The sequence below is a fragment of the Schistosoma mansoni genome, chromosome 1 (assembly GCF_000237925.1).
Source record: "Schistosoma mansoni strain Puerto Rico chromosome 1, complete genome".
Taxonomy (NCBI): Eukaryota; Metazoa; Platyhelminthes; class Trematoda; order Strigeidida; family Schistosomatidae; genus Schistosoma; species Schistosoma mansoni.
This window is the reverse complement of record NC_031495.1, coordinates 22,888,036-22,908,850: the sequence shown is the minus strand read 5'-3', so window position 1 is coordinate 22,908,850 and position 20,815 is coordinate 22,888,036. Positions and strand designations below refer to the sequence as shown.

Below are 20,815 nucleotides of genomic sequence, written 5' to 3'. Positions count from 1 at the left end.
TCCTACAGAAAAGATACTTCTATGCAAAGGCCCTACGAAGTTTTCCATCAAAAGCCACAAGGTCACGTATGGTTTCGTTTTTTCGTACTGCTAGCACTTTCAGTAGATTGCTTTGGTAACTGGTGTAACCAAGGTTCCACTGGTGGTTTGGTTAAGGAAAGAGTTGATAGGCCCGTCAAGTCGAACTGTGTGAATTTAAGAAACGGAAGTAACTAGACAGGTTGCCGCCTTACCTACCAATACTTTCTGCTTCTGTAGGGTGGTGTCTTAATATTCTTTTACTTCAAATGTTTGTTCTCCTAGTATTATTCATTTATTTGGTAATGGTAGCCTAGTGTTCACTGTCGATTTATGGTTGCTTTATTCCCCACATCAGGTTCCCAAACTTACTGGTCGTTAAAGTGTTGTTCTGGATTTTATAATCTAGCTAAGCACTTTTTAAGTGTGCTTTCATATATTTAGGCATATATTCTCAAAACCCAGGTTTTTCATGTTTGGATATGTGGTTCGTGTCCTTTCAACCAATTGGACTCATATTAAATGCTTCATGATTACATTTAGATGATACTTTAGTTATTCCTATGTCTGATACTCTATTTTATTGAGATTTAATAATTAGCAGTCATGACAGTCTTTTGTTCGTATTCTTTGATGTAATCAAATTTCCCAACCTAAAGTTTTACAGTATTATTGCAGATATTTGCTTGACAGGAGGGGGTACTCTAAACGTTTGAGATTTGTATAGAGAATCAATAACTACTGCATCCAATTTTTTGCTTTAGTCCTACTTTATATTATTATTTTTTAAATATTTGTGCACAGTATAGTTCAGTCTGGTTTTAGTGCACTGTAACTAAATGCTCAAATGTTTAGAAAACGCTCAAGTTTTAAGACAGGAAATTGGACACTACTAACACCTAACAGGTTCTTTTATGGTTCTGAGTACAGGTGTGCGTGTCTTGAAATTTCTTCCAAGTTAATTGTGCTTCTTATCAAATGTTTTTATTGAAATTCACTCTTCGTAGCTCTATGATCAATTTTTAACAACAACGTCTTTGGAGGTGGTAGAATGTTTGAGATAATTTCTCTAATCCTTATCAATGTAGTTTGTAAAAAAACTTATTATTCATGAGGCTTGCACAGATTTGTTTCGGTTCGCTCACTTGATATATGCAGACTGAACGTTTAGGCTATACGAATGACATTCATTTTAACGAACCAGCCTCGTAACTTTAACAGCTCTCTCATGTTTAGACCAATTTTCTTATGGTATATAATCCATGGATTGTTGTCATTGTCTTTCAATTACTAATTACGTCACTTAGCAGAACAGTGCTTTTTTACAAATTCTCTTCATCAGTTGGATTTCATTTCCACTTTCCTGTGTAAACAAGTTCCATTGTTCACTATACTAATTCCAAACACTAATGTATTTTGTATCATTCTACCGGTCGACGTGTAATTTTGATGCATGTGGATTGTTGACTTTATTTTGATATTTTGTCAGTGGATCTCAAAAACAAAGCAAGTTCTTTTGGTTAAACGTTTTATTTTTTTCTAAACAGAATGTCGGATGATATATGGGAGGAGAGTGCCGTCAAAGGATTTCAGTTTGATTTAGAGGAAGCAGATAATACGTCAAGTAGTTTATCACCAAATTCTACTATCATTGTTTAGCGTACTCTGATATTCTCGGTGATAGCTTTGGTGAAACATTATGTGATGAATCAATAACAGTAGGTATGAATCTCAGTTAGTATCACTGTCATCATCTAAATTTTATCTAACAGACTTTAACAATCTATTTTGTGCAATATGCCATAACTTAGTCGGTAATGAGGTTTACTATGAAAAAGATGCTGCGTTCTGTTCAGAGGTTCAAAAACAATACAATAATATTTTTAATTTTGATTCTTATTATAACAGGCATGCTGGTTGAAAGCAATCACAATAGCTCTTGATGACTTTGTTGTTGGGGGAGTGAGCACATGGCCGTTGAGTACTTTTGTTTCACAATCTTCCAAATCAGTTATTTTAAATTTAACTACAAGCACTTGTGACGGCAATTTAATTACAAAGGTTAACATCACTTTCAAAATCTATTTATTTCAAATTATCATCCCTTACAGATTGTTAATGAACTTAGGAATTCATTATCAGAAAGCACTTTTGAAAATATTTTGTTAAAAAATTCAGTAGCCGCGTTTCACTTTCTTAACTTCCTTAGAAATACTGGACAGTTAGTAGACTTAAAGAGATATATGAAGTGAGTTAATCTGGATATAAATAACTTCATTTGTTCAGACTACTCGGCTTCATCAAAGAAAGTGAAGTAAGCTAACATTGTATCTCAACTTACATACAAAATACTTGTTGTAAAGATTTCTAGCTATAGTCAGTTGATGCAAAAGTTGATGAATTTATCCTCGGGTCACGTAGATGAAGTTAATAAATATATAATGCAAATTGCAGAGTATTGTAAAATATAGTCTTTTTACTAACTTCGTTTAGATCTGAAGTAGCCTCAAATCTCGCTGTTAAAAATATTGTTGAAATCTCTTCTGAGTTGGCTGTTATCCTGGATTATCAAAACAGCTATGTATTTATTTCTGTTCACTTGATAATTAGTAATCTGTTTATATTAGGAACGAGAATGGAGTTCATATTACAGTGAGCTTCTTACGTATACAAACGCCCGAAAAACAGCTACTACACTTCCTGAGAGTTTGTTAATGCAGCCATTATGCGAAACTCTTGGTGCATTGGCGAGGATGGACCAAAGCGTTAAGACGAATAGTCGGGCTGAAACTCTTGGGAAAAAGTTCAAAGCACGTAGTTTCTAAAATTTGATTTGAAGTAGTTACTTTTTGCTCTTAATAATATTAAACTACTTTGTATATATGTATGAAATTTGTTTTTCGTAATTTTTTACAGAATGTTTTAGCCAGTCTTTATATTCAATCGGGATGTTATCTCTTGTTTAGAAAAAACTTACAGCTGGATAATAGTTGGATGATGTAAACGAGAAGAAATATAAGCTTAAATATCTTACAAGCAGTCACTCAAGTATTACGGTCTAACCATAACTGTTATTTTAACATGATAGTAAAATTCTCTAAATGTGATAACCAGTCAGGTTACATTTACTGAGACGTTTGTTTCTCATTTTTTAACCATGCAAATTATTTAGAGGAAGTTCAAAGCCAAAGCAAATTTTGAGTTTCTCAAAATCCAAGACACCAGGTTTTTGGTGGAGGACAGTCCTTCAAATAAATTTTTAAATTATTTGATTTAAAGCAGGGCCAGAGGTTAGAAATTAATTATTTAAGTTAAATCCCAGAAGTCCGTCTTTACAATAATTGAATATACTACTGATATCATACAGTAAAAACGCGATCACTAGAAAATGAGACTCCGTAAAGCAGTGTTTTATTAAATAGAAATAATATATTTGTAAAATCTCAGCGAATGAATTTGTAGTAAATCCAACGTTTCACCTGGCAATCTGGTCCAAGCTTTTCCAAGGAATTATAATCAAACATCAAAATTATCGAATATAAATAGGTACATGGTTCTCCGGGTTCATTGTACACTGAATAGGTCATCCAATCAACGTTAACAAAGTCTAAACTAGGTATATGTATTAGTGTGTAAGCGGTGTGGGATGTCAATTGATGAGTGTTCATATAACACATTGTATAGGAAACGTAAGAGGTGAAAGGAGATATTACATTCACATTAGATACTGTCTCTTATCAGTGAATTTATAAGGAAACATACAAATTGTAATATATGATATGAATCATATCTGTCACAGCATGTATAACATGAAAAAATAATTAAACAAAATAAAAATAATAAAAGAGTGATATTTGAAGAGTGTAAATTTTTTATAAAAACTGTATGTATGTGTCATTTTTAATGTTCCAGTGAATTGTTAAACAAATTCCGATAAGACAACTGATTAGAATCATCGAATGCAATTGTTGTCATTTAGATAATACGAAATAGATAAAAACGTTAAGGAGTTCAGGTTTTTTACTTATTAATGATTAGCTGCCATGGCACTGCTAATTGTATTCCATCCCATATCGAGAAGCAGTGTTTTATTTATTTGAAGGACTGTCCTCCACCAAAAACCTGGTGTCTTGGATTTTGAGAAACTCAAAATTTGCTTTGGCTTTGAACTTCCTCTAAATAATTTGCATGGTTAAAAAATGAGAAACAAACGTCTCAGTAAATGTAACCTGACTGGTTATCACATTTAGAGAATTTTACTATCATGTTAAAATAACAGTTATAGTTAGACTGTAGTACTCTAAATCAATAAGATCGCCAACACAATCAGTTGTCTTAAAGTTTACCACAGTCTAATGAACTAGAGAATCTCGATCACATACAGGATTTTATTTCGTCTGCTAATGTATATTCAGAGTTCTCTCCTAAATGTTGTCTTAATCTTTTTATCAATCCATCTTCACCCTCAAGGAAAAGAAGCATATCCTAACCCATCAACCTCATGTTTAAAGATAAATATTAGCCGAGGTAAATTATAAGAGTTTTGAATCAGCCGTAGTTCTGTGTAAACATGTTTAGTCGCTTACCCCTTAATTTGTAGTGTAGGACAAATTGTTCTGAAATAACCATCGGGAGTCAATTTGACCGATGTTATTCATAAGATTTCAGCTACTATGTTCATCTGCCTTGCAGCTAGTGCTCAATTGTACCAAACACGTTAAGACTCAGGCGGATTTTAGATCTGACCTTATGTCGATCAATCAAACGTGGAACTGATATCAGATTTGAAGAACACGGGTGTACTTACTAACACTAGATTTATTCTTTGACACAACTATGCTACTCGATGTCCATTGGATTTTTGTCGTATGCTTATTACCGATTGGCGCATACAACAATGTATCAGCTTATTAAAATCACTGAACTCAGACTTATGACCATAATCAAGTTAGCAGTTGTTTATCATATGAAGTAATTATTTGAAGTGTTCTTCAGAACTATCTACCTTCTGGATTCATATTCTCTTGAAAATCATATGGGCACTATGCTAAGATGAAGGTTCCTCAGTCGGGATCCACAACGAAACAATTACATAAATTACAGGGCATAGCCTAAAATCAGTCAGCGACTTAGGTATGCTCTTTATTTCCCTCTGAATCTTAGATATTGTGGGATGTGCCTTTGATTAGTTCCCTTATTTTGATATTTATTTTCATCGGATCTCTCTGTGTTAATTTAAATTGTAGCAAACTAAGCCGGTAACTTCTTTTGCAGTTTTTATGTTTTACACCTAAAAAACCAAATAGTGCATAGCCGTTCACTTACCCTCAGTCTAGTATTCTCCTTTGAATGCTGTGTGGCAAAGATATTGATTAGGTGCTCTGTCAATTTCTCCAGTGTTCATTGTCTATAATTCCCTTATACGTTTCATGTTGACGCTGGTACGCTCTGAATTGACTAATGGTTGTATAACATCTTTGTTAGACTCGTATATCAGTAGTTTACACCAAGATCGAGAAGCTTGGCTTTGTTTGGATAATGTATTCTAGCTAATGGAATTGTCTTCCGATCCTTACATTACTTGTTTTCTACATCCGCATTCAAATTATCTTTGTAAGCCTCATAGGTTTTTTTCCCTCATCGTATGCAGATAATTAGTCATATACTCCTAATAATTAATGTCCTTATATTTCTTTCAGATATCGGACGAACAGTTTAGATGGTTGTTAATAGAGCCCCTTGTTCAGTCACAAAACTGGGACGATCTGGAATTTATCATGTTAAAAAAGGTAAAGTGACTAGTTACATAAATCGACTATAATTCTTAAAGAAATCTTTGTCGCGTCGTATGGAGGTTACCATCCCAACTGACCGTTTTATCCTTCATCTCAATTCATTAGATGTCCCAAAAAACGTAAGTCTCTGCAGTTATTATTTCATAGTATTCACTTGCTCTACAACATATAATTCTGCAAGGAAAATAAATAACATTTAAATGACCCAAAAGTACAAATAAATTCTGTCACACATTTTACTGCTATTTTAGCGTAAGTAGATCAAAAGAACAGTACAACTGACATCGATCTTTGTGATGCAGTTGTTAATTCCATCTATGTCGGGGAAACTATTTATTTTTCATCAGAAATAAATTATTGTAACTCTAATTTCGATATTTGCCTACTTGAAATGATGCTTTGTTATGGTACATATAGGAACTAATCGTTACTGGGTTTCTATTAATCTTGGATTGTTTCTATATCAAGGTTGTAATTAGTTGATTGGGAACTCTACAGCTATATTGTTGTGATTGTATCCCATCTTTTAAACCAGTAGCTCAGAAATATATTCCTTAAAGTGGTAGGTCATCTCATTGACGGAGCGAACGACTTACATTTTCGAACTAATTTACTGAACACAACTCGGTTAATTTATTTTGAAATATTTATAACTTCCTAGGAATATCACCCTCAAATGCCCTGGTACGGCCGAGAGTGGGGAGAGTCCGCTCTCCCTCTCGAAATGCTCTCACATGGCCACGCGAATATATAGCCTCTGCCAGGGAAGTCCTACTCACTGCCTTCTCGTGGCGGGGGTGTTGTTTACGAAAGTGAGAGGACGAAGAGCGAATGTCCGGAGCTTTAACCGGGTTGGTGGACATGGACGGTCTACCTAGGGGAGTTGGAAAACCCTGATTCCAAACCAATGGTGCACATGGGCTCCAGGATCCTGATGAAACGTATGGCGTATGAACCTATTGTTGGTCACCGGCTACCATGGGACTGCATCTCCTCACGATGCTCCACTGCCTTGTGGATCAGACTTTTAGGTCAAAGGCTCGGGGTGTGGCCCCCTAAGAAAACCACCTGCTTCAGTCTGGGCACCTGGGCAGTATCTCAGCCCTCACACAAATCAAATGAGATTTGTGAGGCGCATATTTATCTGGTGCTTTTTGTACCAATATTTATGTGTTTAAATAAATAAATATAAATAAAGGAATATCACCACACTCAGCGATGTCTGTTTTGTTTTGTAAATAGCTTCAAATTGGTGTTAGTATCTTGTTCAAATCTGTTACCTAATATTCTGTCGCTTAAAATATGATAAAAATCAATCTTGTTCTTCTTAACTCAAATAACTAACTGTCAGAGGAATACTACTTACCTATTCGGGAAATCATACCGGAATCCCACGTCTTGTGATTGTGTCCTTGATCGTTAATCTCTCATATATCCTATAATATCTAGTCGGTTTTATTATCCTTCTTTTTACTAGTTATAAATTTTACCCCTTATTGCGAAATGAACTCTATTTCCACTCAGTATATTAATGGACACTAATATATAAAATATGTTCATTAGTTTTCTCGTTTAAATACAGCTTTTTAAAATGAGACTGTCGAAAAAAATACTGTTCAAACGCCATACTTCAAACATTTTTTGTTTTATCTATGAATACCAAAACCTACTATCTTGAGGAGATTTTTTGCTTTTGAGCTAGATGATCAACCAAGGACTATGAACATGGGTTTATTGTTTGTTGACACATATCTGTAAACTTTGTTTAGCTGACAGTTCCACCCTATTCAGTCCTGCAGTCAGAGACCTTACCAATGAGCTAGCTATCTGATGACTCAATTCTTTTAAGACTAAGTCAAAATGGTCTGGCAGTAAATGGTAAAGCATTCAGTGTCTAGTCTTTAAAGGTTGTAGAATTCTAAAATTACATTTAGTGAAGTAATCCCTTCTCAGGAGTTACTCAAAACTGTGAATATGCACAATGATAATGATTAGTATTTTTGTGGGTAATAACAGATTAATAGTATAGCACAAGTTTCTAAAACTTATAGTTAACATACACAGTAAGATGTTGAACCAGTACTATGTACATACATAATTCGAACATTTCTGTGTGTACAGAAGTGACTTAATGATGCCAATAAAGACAAGATCATTGTTTTTAGGTCACCACCAGTTGGAAGAGAAATCCGACTATATTTCAGACCACACGTCTTTGGATTGCTGAGCCTATGGGAAACAGATTATTCCTATTTTTTAAATTCAGCAAATATTTCGACAGCAAGTTACAGTGTCGACTAAAGCACGTTACAAAATAAAGTCTATCTGCAAAATTCCAATATGTTACATTCGATATGGCAGTAGCTTGAGTTCTAGGTATGATGGTTTTATATTATGACCTACTTCCTGGATAAGAAAATATCTTTCAATACACTTCCTAATAATGCAATCAGTTCCTAAACTAGTACCTTCCCATTTATACAAAATCTGGCACTTAGTGGCGTTCTTACCAGCTGACTCGATAAAGTAGGAAAAAACTAAGATTGCAGTTGCTGTAGGACCAAACCCATTAAACTGCTATAAGAGATGCTAAGATTCCTGACTTAATCAAAGACCCACCAACTACCTGGCTACAATAATATTCAGTGTTTCGATAAGTCAGCTCCCACTTTCACCTCGGTTACAAGTTGCTGATATGCAGTTTCTGTCCTTGCATCTATGTATAAATCCTGTGAATATGAATGAAAAAATATTGAACTTGCAAACCAATAAAGGCACATATGTCAGATGTATCGTGTTCACATACATTTTCTGCCACATTGGCTACATCTCTTGGATCTAGTTGTTTCTTTTCCTTCTGGTTACACTCGATGAAACTGGTTTGCCATCACTAATCTGCTTTTGTTCAGTTTTGGAAACTGACAGCTGTTGGTACTCAGTATGTAGTCATAATCTAGGAGGTTTTAGTTTTTCAATTAATTTCCTCAGCTAGAGTAATTATATGAGATATTTAGTATAGTTTCAATAGAATAGTGAAAAGGCAATGCCGTTGTATCGGAGTGTGTTGTATCCACCACATGTTTATGAAAAAACTTACTGTTTTACTTCTGACACTGTAGGTGGATCTCCAAATGAGGGAATTATTCGTAATGTTATCATTCTTAGAATACACAATGGTCATCTCTATGATGTTTGTGAAATTAACTGAGTGGTACATTTAAAACAATTATAGATTTGTTGAGTCAATAAATTAAAGGTTAATCTCCAAAATTATTTCATGATCTGAATTCTCATTTTTAGATTATTGAAAGTTACTTGAAATATATAAGTGATGATGAAGAGCTTATACAGATTGTTATTCGGTTAAATATGGTAGATGAAGCAGTTAAAGTAAGTTAAATTGTTTGTAATATAATTTATAACGAACAGTCTTTATAGCTACTCATTGCTCACCGTTAATTACATTTACATTCAACATATAGGGTTCTGTAAGTTCGATCACAACCTCTGGTACTTCCAAAAATAAAGGTCTACTTTCCATTAGTGAGACAGTAATTTGATTTAGAAAGGTCTCAAGTGCATTTAAATTTCTGTACTTAAAAAAATACAAAATTAAATGGAATCACAATTGTAGCCTGCAGTACAATATGTAAGACATAATGGGAAGGGCATGTATCAAGCACCATAGTACTCTTATTCTCAACAGGTAGAGTTTTAGTGAACGAGAATGCAAGTGGGGACAACCAAATGTGTTTAAATACAAAATTACAGGACCTCTTAGTAAAATCTGAAAACCAAGCAGTAATACTTCATTTGCAAGATGTCCATCAACTGTCTCAGACTCCATTATTTCTTCATTCCCATACCAATAACCCTCGTTCTCTTCCTTCCGATCCTTTCAACTTTTCCCCGCCAGGCATCCTATTATCGGTTGGTGATATATACTAATATCTGTCGTCATAAGTAGCATCCATCACAGAGTTACATCCTAAATGTAAGTTCACCTCAAGAAAATTTGTAAACTATGTCGATCTGGGAGATAAGCTAACTGCGAATCACTTTCTGGTATAGTTATCCACATAACTCAAGAAATAATTAAACTGATAGCCGTCTGTTATATTAATCATTGTTTTTTTCATTTCGACAGTCTAATGCGTTGTTATACGCATTCAGAATAAAAACTTCTGATCAAGTTAAAAAAATGTAACAAAGAACTAATATATCAGCCGTAATATTATTCCTAGTCTAGTAAATCACTGCACGATTATGATAAAGTACAGAACGCACGTGTCCAAATAGAGCCAGTGAACCCTAATCACACTGTTTCTTCACCTTAAAATTCAGTTTGAGACATTCTAAGCATCTAAATGTCTTTTGTTTCAGCTCTGCTTGGAAAAGCGAAATATCAACGCTTTGAAGGAACTCATGTCTCAAATACCTGGCAATCATCAAAAGAAGAAGGAAATATCTCACTATCTATCAGTCCCTGTAAGATATTTTGATTATTCTTATACCTAACGTCGTTGATTAAATTGTAGTAGGTACTGTCGTAAATATGTCACGTTGGATATTTCGATTATGATACTGTATCATAAGCGAAAAACATACGATCTGCACAGAGATAAGCTAGCTTACTTGTAAATCGGCATTATATAATTCGAGCAAGCAAGTAATTAGTCATTTAACAGTACTTAGAGCATCTGGTTAACTGGACGCTTCGTTATGTTGGTAGTCGTGAACTTCGGTCTTGAGGCAAGATATTACCTGTGTAACGGTAAAACTGACCATTATATTCTAATAATTTCGTCTATCGGATCGGGAATCTTTTAGTGTTAATCAAATATTGGGATTTCAAGGCTGATGATAAGATTCTTCATATAAAGTTAGAAATTTTTGATCAGATCATCATATACATTTGTAAAATTGCCAATCATACTGCTAATTTGAATGCGCTTCACTCACTGTACTATCCAAAGGAAAACATACCAAAAACCGATATCTTCGGAGTCAATATGAGCCATAATAAAACATTAGGAAATAATGAAGACTATTGTACATAGTAATAAATTTAAATCGTCTAATTTAAGAAATGGTTTAATTTAGAGGACATTTTCCTGGCTTCTTTGTTGCATATAAACAGATTCTGTATGAACATATTCCTAGTTCTTTCTTTCTAATTATTCACCTACTTCTCGGTTTCGCAATTGTCTCACTAAAATTCAAATAAACCAACTTATTGATGCAGCTACTTAACCTGGTGATAAATTCACTTGATCATCACTGGGATGTTGTGCTATAGTTATGCCATATGAAATACATTTGAGCATTTAATTTAACAGCAGTTAACCAAACCCTTGGATTACATCGCATTTATTTTAAAGAAACTAGCATTTGAAACACATTTTCTGTTTTCAAAGTACGTATAAATAACGCTAGAATAATCATTTTCTTAATTGTAGGTTGCGCAGTGGAAAGACTTTGTTTGTAGACAAACGTTTTGAAACAAACTTTTCATTTTACGTTTTTGAGAAACACTGATGAGCTGGATTTTGAGTCTCGACTTTTGTACGCACATATGTATCGTCCCGTTGTCAACTGATATAACAAGCGAATAATGTTGAATAATCCTTGCGATTCCCGTGCTTCAGTTCGGTCAGTATGCCTTTGTGATCGTATTATCATAGTTGTAATTCCGAAGATAATACAAATGATTGTTTTTATCGCGAGGGTAACAAAGATGTTCTCAATTTTATGGGACAATAATCTAGAAGGCGAAAAAATTACAATAGTATTGTGTTAAAAAAAAATAATAAAGATCCACAGGGATTGAACATTTTACTTGCAATCTTTTCACGACTAGATAATTAGTAGTCCTCGTACCATTTTTGATCAAACATTATGTACAATGACGTACATACAAACGAACTTTTTCATATAAGCGGTTCGATTAGAAGAGTATTAATGTCCTAATCGGGTTTTTATTGATATTTAGAAAATAACAAAGTGACGGTCAAATCGTTTCTCTTAATTCGCAAGTACACTGATAATCCGTTGTTTGTGCAGATAGCTCCAGAGACAGATGACTTGATCCTACCCCTCTTTGATGAGTTTAAAAAATGGCTCAATCTCACTTTATTTTTATTAACTATCAATAACAACGTTTAAGAAAACAAACTTAGTTATCTGTATATTTGCGTTTCCTTTGATTACTGTTGTGCTTGGGGACCACTAAAATGAGTTCTGAAGACGTTTCCGAAGTATCATAACCGTTATTATTCAGTAAGTGTTATTAAAAACGTCATCATTGTTTACATAACTGACTAAAGAATATCCCAGATTACTTCGAATTAGAAATCCCGTTTCATATCAATTAAATTCTTAGGTAGTACCACCTGAAATACATCTATGAGATAGAAAGATTGTTGAGGGACTAAGTTTTATAGCAGACAAAATAAAATTGAGTGCTGCTGATGTGGAAGATAGATACTTGCTGGTCGCTTACATTGAAATGATATCTCGTTCAAGAATCCGGAGAATCTAGATTCGTATTGATGAACTTATCGACGTGGAAGTTTAACACTGAAGCCCAAGGGGGAACTGGATGTGGCCAGTCACGCGCGATCCTTTTGTGTTGTTTTAGGTTTGCACTTTTTAAGTCTTACCATCCTTACCATAAATGTGCATATTAAGGAGGAAGGTTGTTCTAAAAGTCCGTCTTTATTACTCCTTGTGTTTAATGAAAAGTGACAGTAATTCGCCGGAATAATCATAATATCACTACAGCTCAGTATTTTAACCTGTACGACATTGCTCTTGAATCTTAATTAGCTGCTTTAGCTTTTGTCTAAGACTTTAGGACCTTGAGAAATAATTGTTATAGACTATATTGATTGATCCAGGCTGTGAAACCGAATACCGCATCAAGGTAGCACTTATAATTGGGGTTACTATTGTATACATCCCTTGACTTCTTAGTTTACAGTTAAAAATTCAAATTGACTTTAAACTACCATTAGATGTTGCAAACAATTTAACCTTTTTGAATAGTAGCACAAGGATCTCGTATTGCATTTGAAAACTAGTAAATGAAATCTGGGCACGACTGCAATTATATTTCAGACTTATACTCAAAATGCTTCTGAATATTTAACTAATCTGTACATTCAAAAACCAAGACTTGATTTATCTATAAAGCTCGTGTGTGGTAGCTTAGGAAATTAGTTGACGAAATATGACTAGATTTAGTGATACTGAACATTATTTATAACTTGCGACCAGCTGGAAAGTTTCACTGAATTACAAATCTTAGGCTAAAGATTGATTTTTGTGACCTGCCAGTTTAAACTATCCGTTTCAAATTACCAGATCCGAGGTAAGGGATGAACGTATCAAATACATGTTTTCGAATGCTGTGCAGGACAACCAGCTCAGATAGCAAATGCGGTACGAAAATAGATACACAATGACGTCGAAGGATAGACTGAATCATAAAGATGTTTAGGTTCATGTTCTGAAAAAGTCTCATCCAACTGTACAAATTTTTTGCTAATTATCAGCAAAAGATAATGGCAATGAGTCAGTATACAAATCAGTAAGTTACGACACATGGAAATACTAATGAAGTTTACTTTGGTGCATAGAATTGTGATTCTAATTTGATGACAGTTCTGGATTATATAATTAAAGATTCCCATTGTAAAAATTAGAACAACACATATAAGCGAACAATTGTTTTCAGTTAGATCGTCATCAGGCTTTTCTCTAATATGCATGAATATTTACACTAAAATGTTAAACCAATCAAGGCAATTTGAGTCAATAATCACAATGAATGAGAATACGTCACCGAACATAATAGTTAGAAGTACAAGTTGACTGTAGGAAGACAGGTGCGCAAATAGTAGTAAGAATACTAAATTACGATAACGAAAGTCTTATTGATAGTTAAACATTGGAAATATGAGGTCAAACGTGGGTAAATAGACTTAGAATAGTCATCACAAAACATTAGAATCATTACGTAATAAGAAGTATGTAAATAATGAGATAGTGAAGAATACAAACAGTAAGGGGCGGAAAATTACGAACAAATAACGGATATGAAAATAATGCTAATAAGAAAATTAAAAACAATGATGTGGCTAGCTATACCTTGAAAGATGGGTTAACGAAAGTAATCTTGCGCTTACTTTCTCGAGTAGACTAGCAATGTCTACTCAAACGAAGGAAAAGTTACCTGAGTTGGCCCCTTCTATGTGCATTTACAAGTTCAGCTGCTCCTGTGGGGATAGCTATATAGGGCGTATTACTAGGCAACTTAACCAACGAATAAGTGAATATCTAACAGCATGGTTGGGAGGGGCCAGATAAAAACAATACGCATTTCTATCTTGGCACATCTAGTTAATAGTGGTCATTATGTAGATAGATCGAAATCGTTTCGAGTGATCTATCGTGTATCTCCAACATTTCCCAACGGAGTTCGTTCCCGTCTCCTCCATATAACTGAAGCCATAGGAATTCGTACCTTTTACCCCAATTTATGTGTACAGAAGAAATTTGCAACTCACCTATCCCTTCCATGGTCGGACATAACTTACCACATCACATTATTATTTTTAATTTTGTTTGTAATTTTCCGCCCTTACTGTTTGTATTCTTCACTATCTCATTATTTACATACTTCTTATTACGTAATGATTCTAATGTTTTGTGATGACTATTCTAAGTCTATTTACCCACGTTTGACCTCATATTTCCAATGTTTGACTATCAATAAGACTTTCGTTATCGTAATTTAGTATTCTTACTACTATTTGCGCACCTGTCTTCCTACAGTCAACTTGTACTTCTAACTATTATGTTCGGTGACGTATTCTCATTCATTGTGATTATTGACTCAAATTGCCTTGATTGGTTTAACATTTTAGTGTAAATATTCATGCATATTAGAGAAAAGCCTGATGACGATCTAACTGAAAACAATTGTTCGCTTACATGTGCTGTTCTGATTATATAATTGCAGCTTAAGGTATTTAAGTGTTTGAAAGAAAAATAGACTGACATAAGAATAAAGGGAAGTGAGTCAGTTGTCGGACAAAAAGCTGACTGGTATTCAGTAAGTGGCAATCTTTGAGACTCAGTCCATATTGTTTTTGGCCGGTAAGTGACTGCCAAATAACAAACTAGTTAGTCATTCCACATAGAAACAAGTTTTTAAATCACATCAACATGTGACTGCAAAGATGTACACTAAGGTTAAGAGTGAACTTACGCATAAAATATGCTTCTAGCTGGCCCCGCAATAACGGTGAGAAGGCCCAGTAGAGTGCTCCACGTAGGGCCTGAGCGACGTGATAATAGCCAAATAGAGTAAAACATTACAAATGTATCAATCTAAAAGAATCGAACGAATTTATACGCATTCTTACCAAATCCAAGTTTGCTTCGTAACTCAAACACAAGTATTTCCAGTCGAATTCTAGTCCACGCGTACCAACCCAAATTGGGACATATCTGATGGCACTAAGTAAGGATTTGAAAAACTCACCTTGTGGTTACTAATGAAGCGATTGACCAGCCTACACTGGATGCTACTACATTGAACTCACTTCTGCAAAGTGATCCACGTACAATCATAGTGATTACTATTATCTCTAGTACTATACCGAAAACATCCTGAAGCAATTATTAGAATAGACACAAGCATACAAATGTCACAGAATCTCCCTTAGACAAATAGTTATGAGGAGCTAAAGTGACCAGGAAAAACTTCAAGATCTGTGTAAGTGCGTACACGCATGCAATTTTGAAACAGGGCCAAAATGCATCATTATCTGGTCTAAAAGGTAGTATAATGAATGGAATTAAACCTACATTCCAGTAGACTTGTATACCAGCAAATGAGGACCCGTAGCCAACGCCAGGCAGTTTGCTAAGTGGAAGAAGCCCATGATTCGAGCTGCTGTGCTCGTTTTATAGTTTTTCTTACCGTCAAATGGTTCGCTTTAAGAAAGGGTGGGAATGGAATAGCAGGTAAGTGGTTGCCAAAAAATTGGTCTGGATGAGATCCCGAATTCAAGGAATTGAGACACTTTCCTGTGAGAAGAGTTTTTTTAAGGAATAATAATTTATAAAGCTTACGAAGTTTCAGGAAGAGTGAGTATCAGTAGCGAGATAAAGCGAAGCAAGAGTCACACAACACTCTCGGTACGTTGTAACGTTCAGTTTAGTCTGAGCCTCGTCCACAGAAATGTGTATTTATTGAACATGCAATCCATCTAATCTCAACTCTGGTTAGGATGGTCAGTGAATAATTTTCCTTCATAGCTATGTGCTTCGGTGATTAGATAGTTTTATCAAAGATGTAAAGAGATAGCTATCTCTTCTGAAACTACAAAAATTAGTCGATTAATAAAAGACTTCGAGTACCTTTCAAACTAAATACCTTTTACACCTAAGGAACAAGAGTGAATCTCAAATATTCTTTTGGAAGCCTCTTCAGCATATCTTCTTACTGTTGTATCTGGCAAAGAGCTTCACATATCAATGATTTTAACCATGGAAACGGTCACACGATCTCTTGTACTACAATATCTGTTCTTTCTTAAGTGTAGTACAATAATAAGCATTTTGGGACGCTTTCAAAGTACATCATCATGAATGATGATCATTTTTAGCAATTCTTCTGTGCTTCACAGATCACAAATTTGGGTTCGCTAACATGGTTCAAACCTTATGTTTGCAAACGGTATAGTAGAAGCTTTCACCCTGAGGTCTTCCGCTTCAGCAACAAGGGATCTGAGACTCCTCCATACAGAAACCTGAGCGTATTTAGCAAAGTGAACAGAAGTGTTGGTAAATTAATATTATTACTGCATTTGGTCTTTAAAAATTTATCAGGTTTCATATACACAGACTCCTGAAACGTCTTTTGAACCACCTCACTTGGCAGCGAATTCCAGGAATTAACTACCTGCAAAGAGTAGGTATTCTGGGAGATGTCCATGAGTATTTTCGATGGTATAGGTCGCCAAAATAAAGCTCTTGTATGCATTCCAGAGCACTCAACCTTTTTGAGTGAAGGGGTAAATGTTATATTTACATAATCTTTGTGAGTCCTGATAAAACCAATAATAATTAGCTCTATTGTCGAATTGGCCAAAAGTACACTTTGAACTTACCAGTGTAAGGTTCTCTCTAAAGGCGTTTTTATCACAGAAATAATTGTGGAAATAATTAGAACAGACATTCTGCAATCAGTTTTTGTTACTATATTCATTCTTATCATTAATTCGCATAATTGGTACAAATACTATGATTGATTGTAAAATAGTCGTTCAAAACAACACTCCGATTATCACTCACATATACACTGCTGCATAGACATGCTTCTTCTTCTCAATTACCTGCTGTTATGATAAAAAAACTCTAATATATTTGCTGTCTATGTTTACAGATCACATCATCTCATCATATGCTTTATCTGGACATACATCTCAAACTATAACTATTGTAGGTACCACTATCAAGTTTTCATTTCATAATTTTGAATAAATTGGGCATTGGGTAGATTGTTATAAATAAATACTATACTTGTAATATCCCAATGAGTAGAAAAATTAGATTTTCTAATCTAATATAGTTTTCAAGGGACGCTATTTTCATAAGTTTGAAAGAGATAAGTTATTTGTATTTAACTTTGGTGAACCCCACCGGTGAATCCTGTAGCTTGAGGAAATATGAAGTCTTTTCAGACTTTAAAAGATCGATTATTTAGATTGTTTTTAAACCAATCCGTCGATATTGACTTAATGCCTATCAGCTTGAACTTACTGATGAAATATGTTTGATTGACCCTACACAAATCTTTTGAGAGATCGAGGTATATGATATTTACCTTATTCTCGCAATCGGAGATGGTTGTTCGTCTATCTCCTTCAGTCGTCAGATTGATGATACAGAAGTGGAACTCCCTGAAACTTTGTTTAGAGGTGGAAATAATTTTATGGATGACAGGTGATCGCGTACTTTGTTGTATATCAGAGATTATGTTGTAGCTATAAATAATTCCCCAAAATCAATAGCTTTCTAAGTGTTCGACATTGGATGCTGACCACGTTGTTTAAGTGGACTTGTTTAACTGAAGGCTTTCGGTCATGCATCCGTACCAGATCACGTTGCAATTCGGCGTGGGACACAGCTCCCACGTTTTCCATAGTCAGCTAATAACGAACGCCTCTCGATATATTGGTAACGTATCAAATATATCTCTCCTACCTCTTCTCGTCTGACTTCTGATTTCCTTTGGCCGGGAACGATCGAATATAGAAGGTACTACTGGTTGCTAGTTGTAAAACTAGAATATCCGTCGTATCTTCAATGTAACGTTTCTATATATATAAGGAAGTTCTACCGGCTGGCAGTTCCTATTTTTATTGCATCAACCCCGTTTTAAAAATGGTGAGATTTTTGCAAGCACTCAGTTTTCCAAGAATGATCCATAGTTTGGTGAATGTGAGGGTACCAAGATTGATGCCACTTTCCTCAATATAGCATAAAGAACTATATCCTTGCCAGGGGTAGCACCTTTATGTAGATGTTGCTTTCCTGTTACCTTAATCTAGTGCTAAGACTTACTTCTGAGGCTTCTGTTGATTTATATGTGAAGCCCTCATCGATGTGGATTGCATCCGACGGTTAAAACTTTTGTTAGTACCGTTTTGGTAAGAGTTCAGTGTCATCACCATCGTTGTTGGTATTTTCATTGCTACTTTGCCTCCGGCTTGTTGAAGAAAAGCTGTAGAATGGAATGATCCTTTTGGATTGGATTCGACACAATAGTCATCCCTGACCGCCCTTACAGATTGGTTCCACTTATGTTCGAATGGCCTATGTGCTGTCTTTACCGGTCCGTTTGTGTTCCACCCAGTGTAATCTTCGAACTTTCAAAAGTAAAAAGGTGTGATTAATCATGGTTTTCGGTGTCATGAAACTTTAGGGACCTCTTCTCGGGATGAGTGGAGCGAAGTAATCCTTCTAGTATAAGATAATTGTACTCAGTATCAGCAACAGGATTTCTGCAGATAAATACAACTAGAGAATAAACAGAAGACAAATGATGTAATTATTAGTTTGCTTAACACTACTCTCTTTACGCAGTTTCGGTTCTAATAAGAAGCCTTCCTTATTCTAACTCCAACATCTCTCTCATCATTTGAACCTACTTTGCCTTGTTTAATATCGTAACTCATTGGTCTTTATTACTGCATCATCTAGAGGCTTTATTCACATTTCACTCTAGCAACAAGAGCTAGTATGAGTTTAATCTACTAATTTATCATACCTCTGTCAGTTCCATTCCAAAATGTTAAGCATTGTTTAGAGCTCATATCCAAGTGCATTAGTACTCCTTTAATCCTCTTTCTTCCGAAACCTCACTCTCATGGAACAGCTATGGAGCATCTGACGCGTGGGACAAACTTGCAGTCTAAATACTCTAATTCCGTCATATATTTGTCAGTGACTAGATAGCGACTTATGAACTTGATTTTGTTAGGTGTGTACCGTTAATTAATCGAAGTCTGGAAAATACAATGTCGTATGTACATCTTCATTAAGTTATACATAAGCATCTTAATACTTCCTATAGAATTCACTAGATTATACTTGATATGTCTTGTAAGTTGAACGCTTTATTCAGATCCTAAGCTAGTTCCATAACCCCCAAGCTAGAACTACTCCGCGACTTGAACACCAGAGAGAAGACACGAGTATCAGAGAAACACTTTACTGCAAGGTTCATTTATGTACAGAAAATATAGGGATTTTATAGTAGTTTAAGAGTCCTTGAGTTTTTACTGAAAGTTCTAGAATACTGCAAGACATAGTAGCAGTGTATAAATCAGCCAATCAGGATCTCCACGCATGACTTTTCCATTTTCGTTATTTTAGTAACATAACTTCATATAACTTCTAATTAATCTCTGATTGGTTGAAATGCTCCTTGATGACCCATGAGCTTGTCATGTCGCTTGCGAGAAAACTGCAGGGTCATCCCAACAATACTGGCAAGTGATTCTATTTCATTTTTATTTTCTGAATATATTTTTTTCGGCAATTACTTTAAGCATAGCCTGTCAACTGTTTTTTCAAATGTTCACTTTGTTTCGGGCAGGGTGTTTAGTATTGATGAGGTGCGGTATCGAACGTTGTTCAAGTGAAGAATTCGTAGTGTCTGATATAAAATCTACAAGGAGTATGTCGACAGACAGAATGGAGTAGTTTGTCTTGATGTAGATCCCATCATTCATCCATATCAACATAAATGGTGAATGGTTGAGAAGACGTAATTGCGTTATCAATGACTGGGAGGAAGATCGTTACGTCTAACATGCTTCTGTGTTTTCACTTGATCTGAAAATTTGGAGGTCACTAGACAATGTGGGGAGTAACTAAAACTATGTCGCTAGTTCACTCAAACTTTCCACACTTCTAAATGTATTTTTCAATAACTTTTCATATTTTTAATTTTCTTAAACACTGTCAACCTTAATAATCATTTATGATCCGAATACTTGCCATAACGATCTGAATACATATTCTACTCTTGACGACGCATTTATGCCAGTTTTAAGTGCACCGAAAATCACTCCAGTTAAAAGTTCTGATCGCTGCTACTGAAACGATACAAAACAGTAGAAAAGGCTATTAACATTTGTATCTTAAAAACTAAAACAGGAACAGATACATAAATCGTTGGTAAGTATGAGGTACCCAGACTGAAAAAGTGGAAGCGGTCGATAAAAAATAGTTTGATGAAAAAACCTGGAAGTTCTCTCAATGAGTTTGTAATGACAAATGTAATTCTAAGTAGTTAGGATCTGATGTGGATATTCATATTGTGTTGTAGTGGAGACTTTTAGGTGAGGTTACTTAGTCAAGTATTTCAGTGCTCTTGGACAACACACTCGAGAGGCTCTTTTTATCGCGGATCCCGAATG

At 34.9% G+C, this 20,815-nt stretch overlaps 2 protein-coding genes across 2 annotated transcripts; one reads left to right on the top strand and one right to left on the bottom strand.

The window, feature by feature from the left end:
* Positions 1 to 1,559: 1,559 nt before the first annotated feature.
* Smp_071550 (hypothetical protein) lies at positions 1,560 to 11,466 on the top strand. Its single transcript, XM_018793696.1, has 14 exons — positions 1,560 to 1,642; positions 1,678 to 1,740; positions 1,791 to 1,876; positions 1,927 to 2,079; positions 2,130 to 2,266; positions 2,305 to 2,332; positions 2,382 to 2,473; positions 2,512 to 2,599; positions 2,646 to 2,783; positions 5,718 to 5,807; positions 5,849 to 5,932; positions 9,114 to 9,203; positions 10,197 to 10,301; positions 11,273 to 11,466. The coding sequence occupies exons 1-14, from the start codon at positions 1,567 to 1,569 to the stop codon at positions 11,312 to 11,314; spliced, it is 1,272 nt and encodes a 423-aa protein (XP_018648183.1). The 5' UTR covers positions 1,560 to 1,566; the 3' UTR covers positions 11,315 to 11,466.
* Smp_071560 (putative small seven transmembrane domain-containing protein) lies at positions 10,205 to 16,037 on the bottom strand. The gene is made up of 8 exons (XM_018793695.1): positions 15,957 to 16,037; positions 15,805 to 15,911; positions 15,690 to 15,774; positions 15,525 to 15,654; positions 15,364 to 15,491; positions 15,245 to 15,329; positions 15,088 to 15,209; positions 10,205 to 11,577 (listed from the first exon to the last, which is right to left on the bottom strand). Exons 3-8 carry the CDS (start codon positions 15,764 to 15,766, stop codon positions 11,325 to 11,327), a joined length of 795 nt encoding a protein of 264 aa, XP_018648182.1. The 5' UTR covers positions 15,767 to 15,774; positions 15,805 to 15,911; positions 15,957 to 16,037; the 3' UTR covers positions 10,205 to 11,324.
* Between the last annotated feature and the right edge of the window lie 4,778 nt (positions 16,038 to 20,815).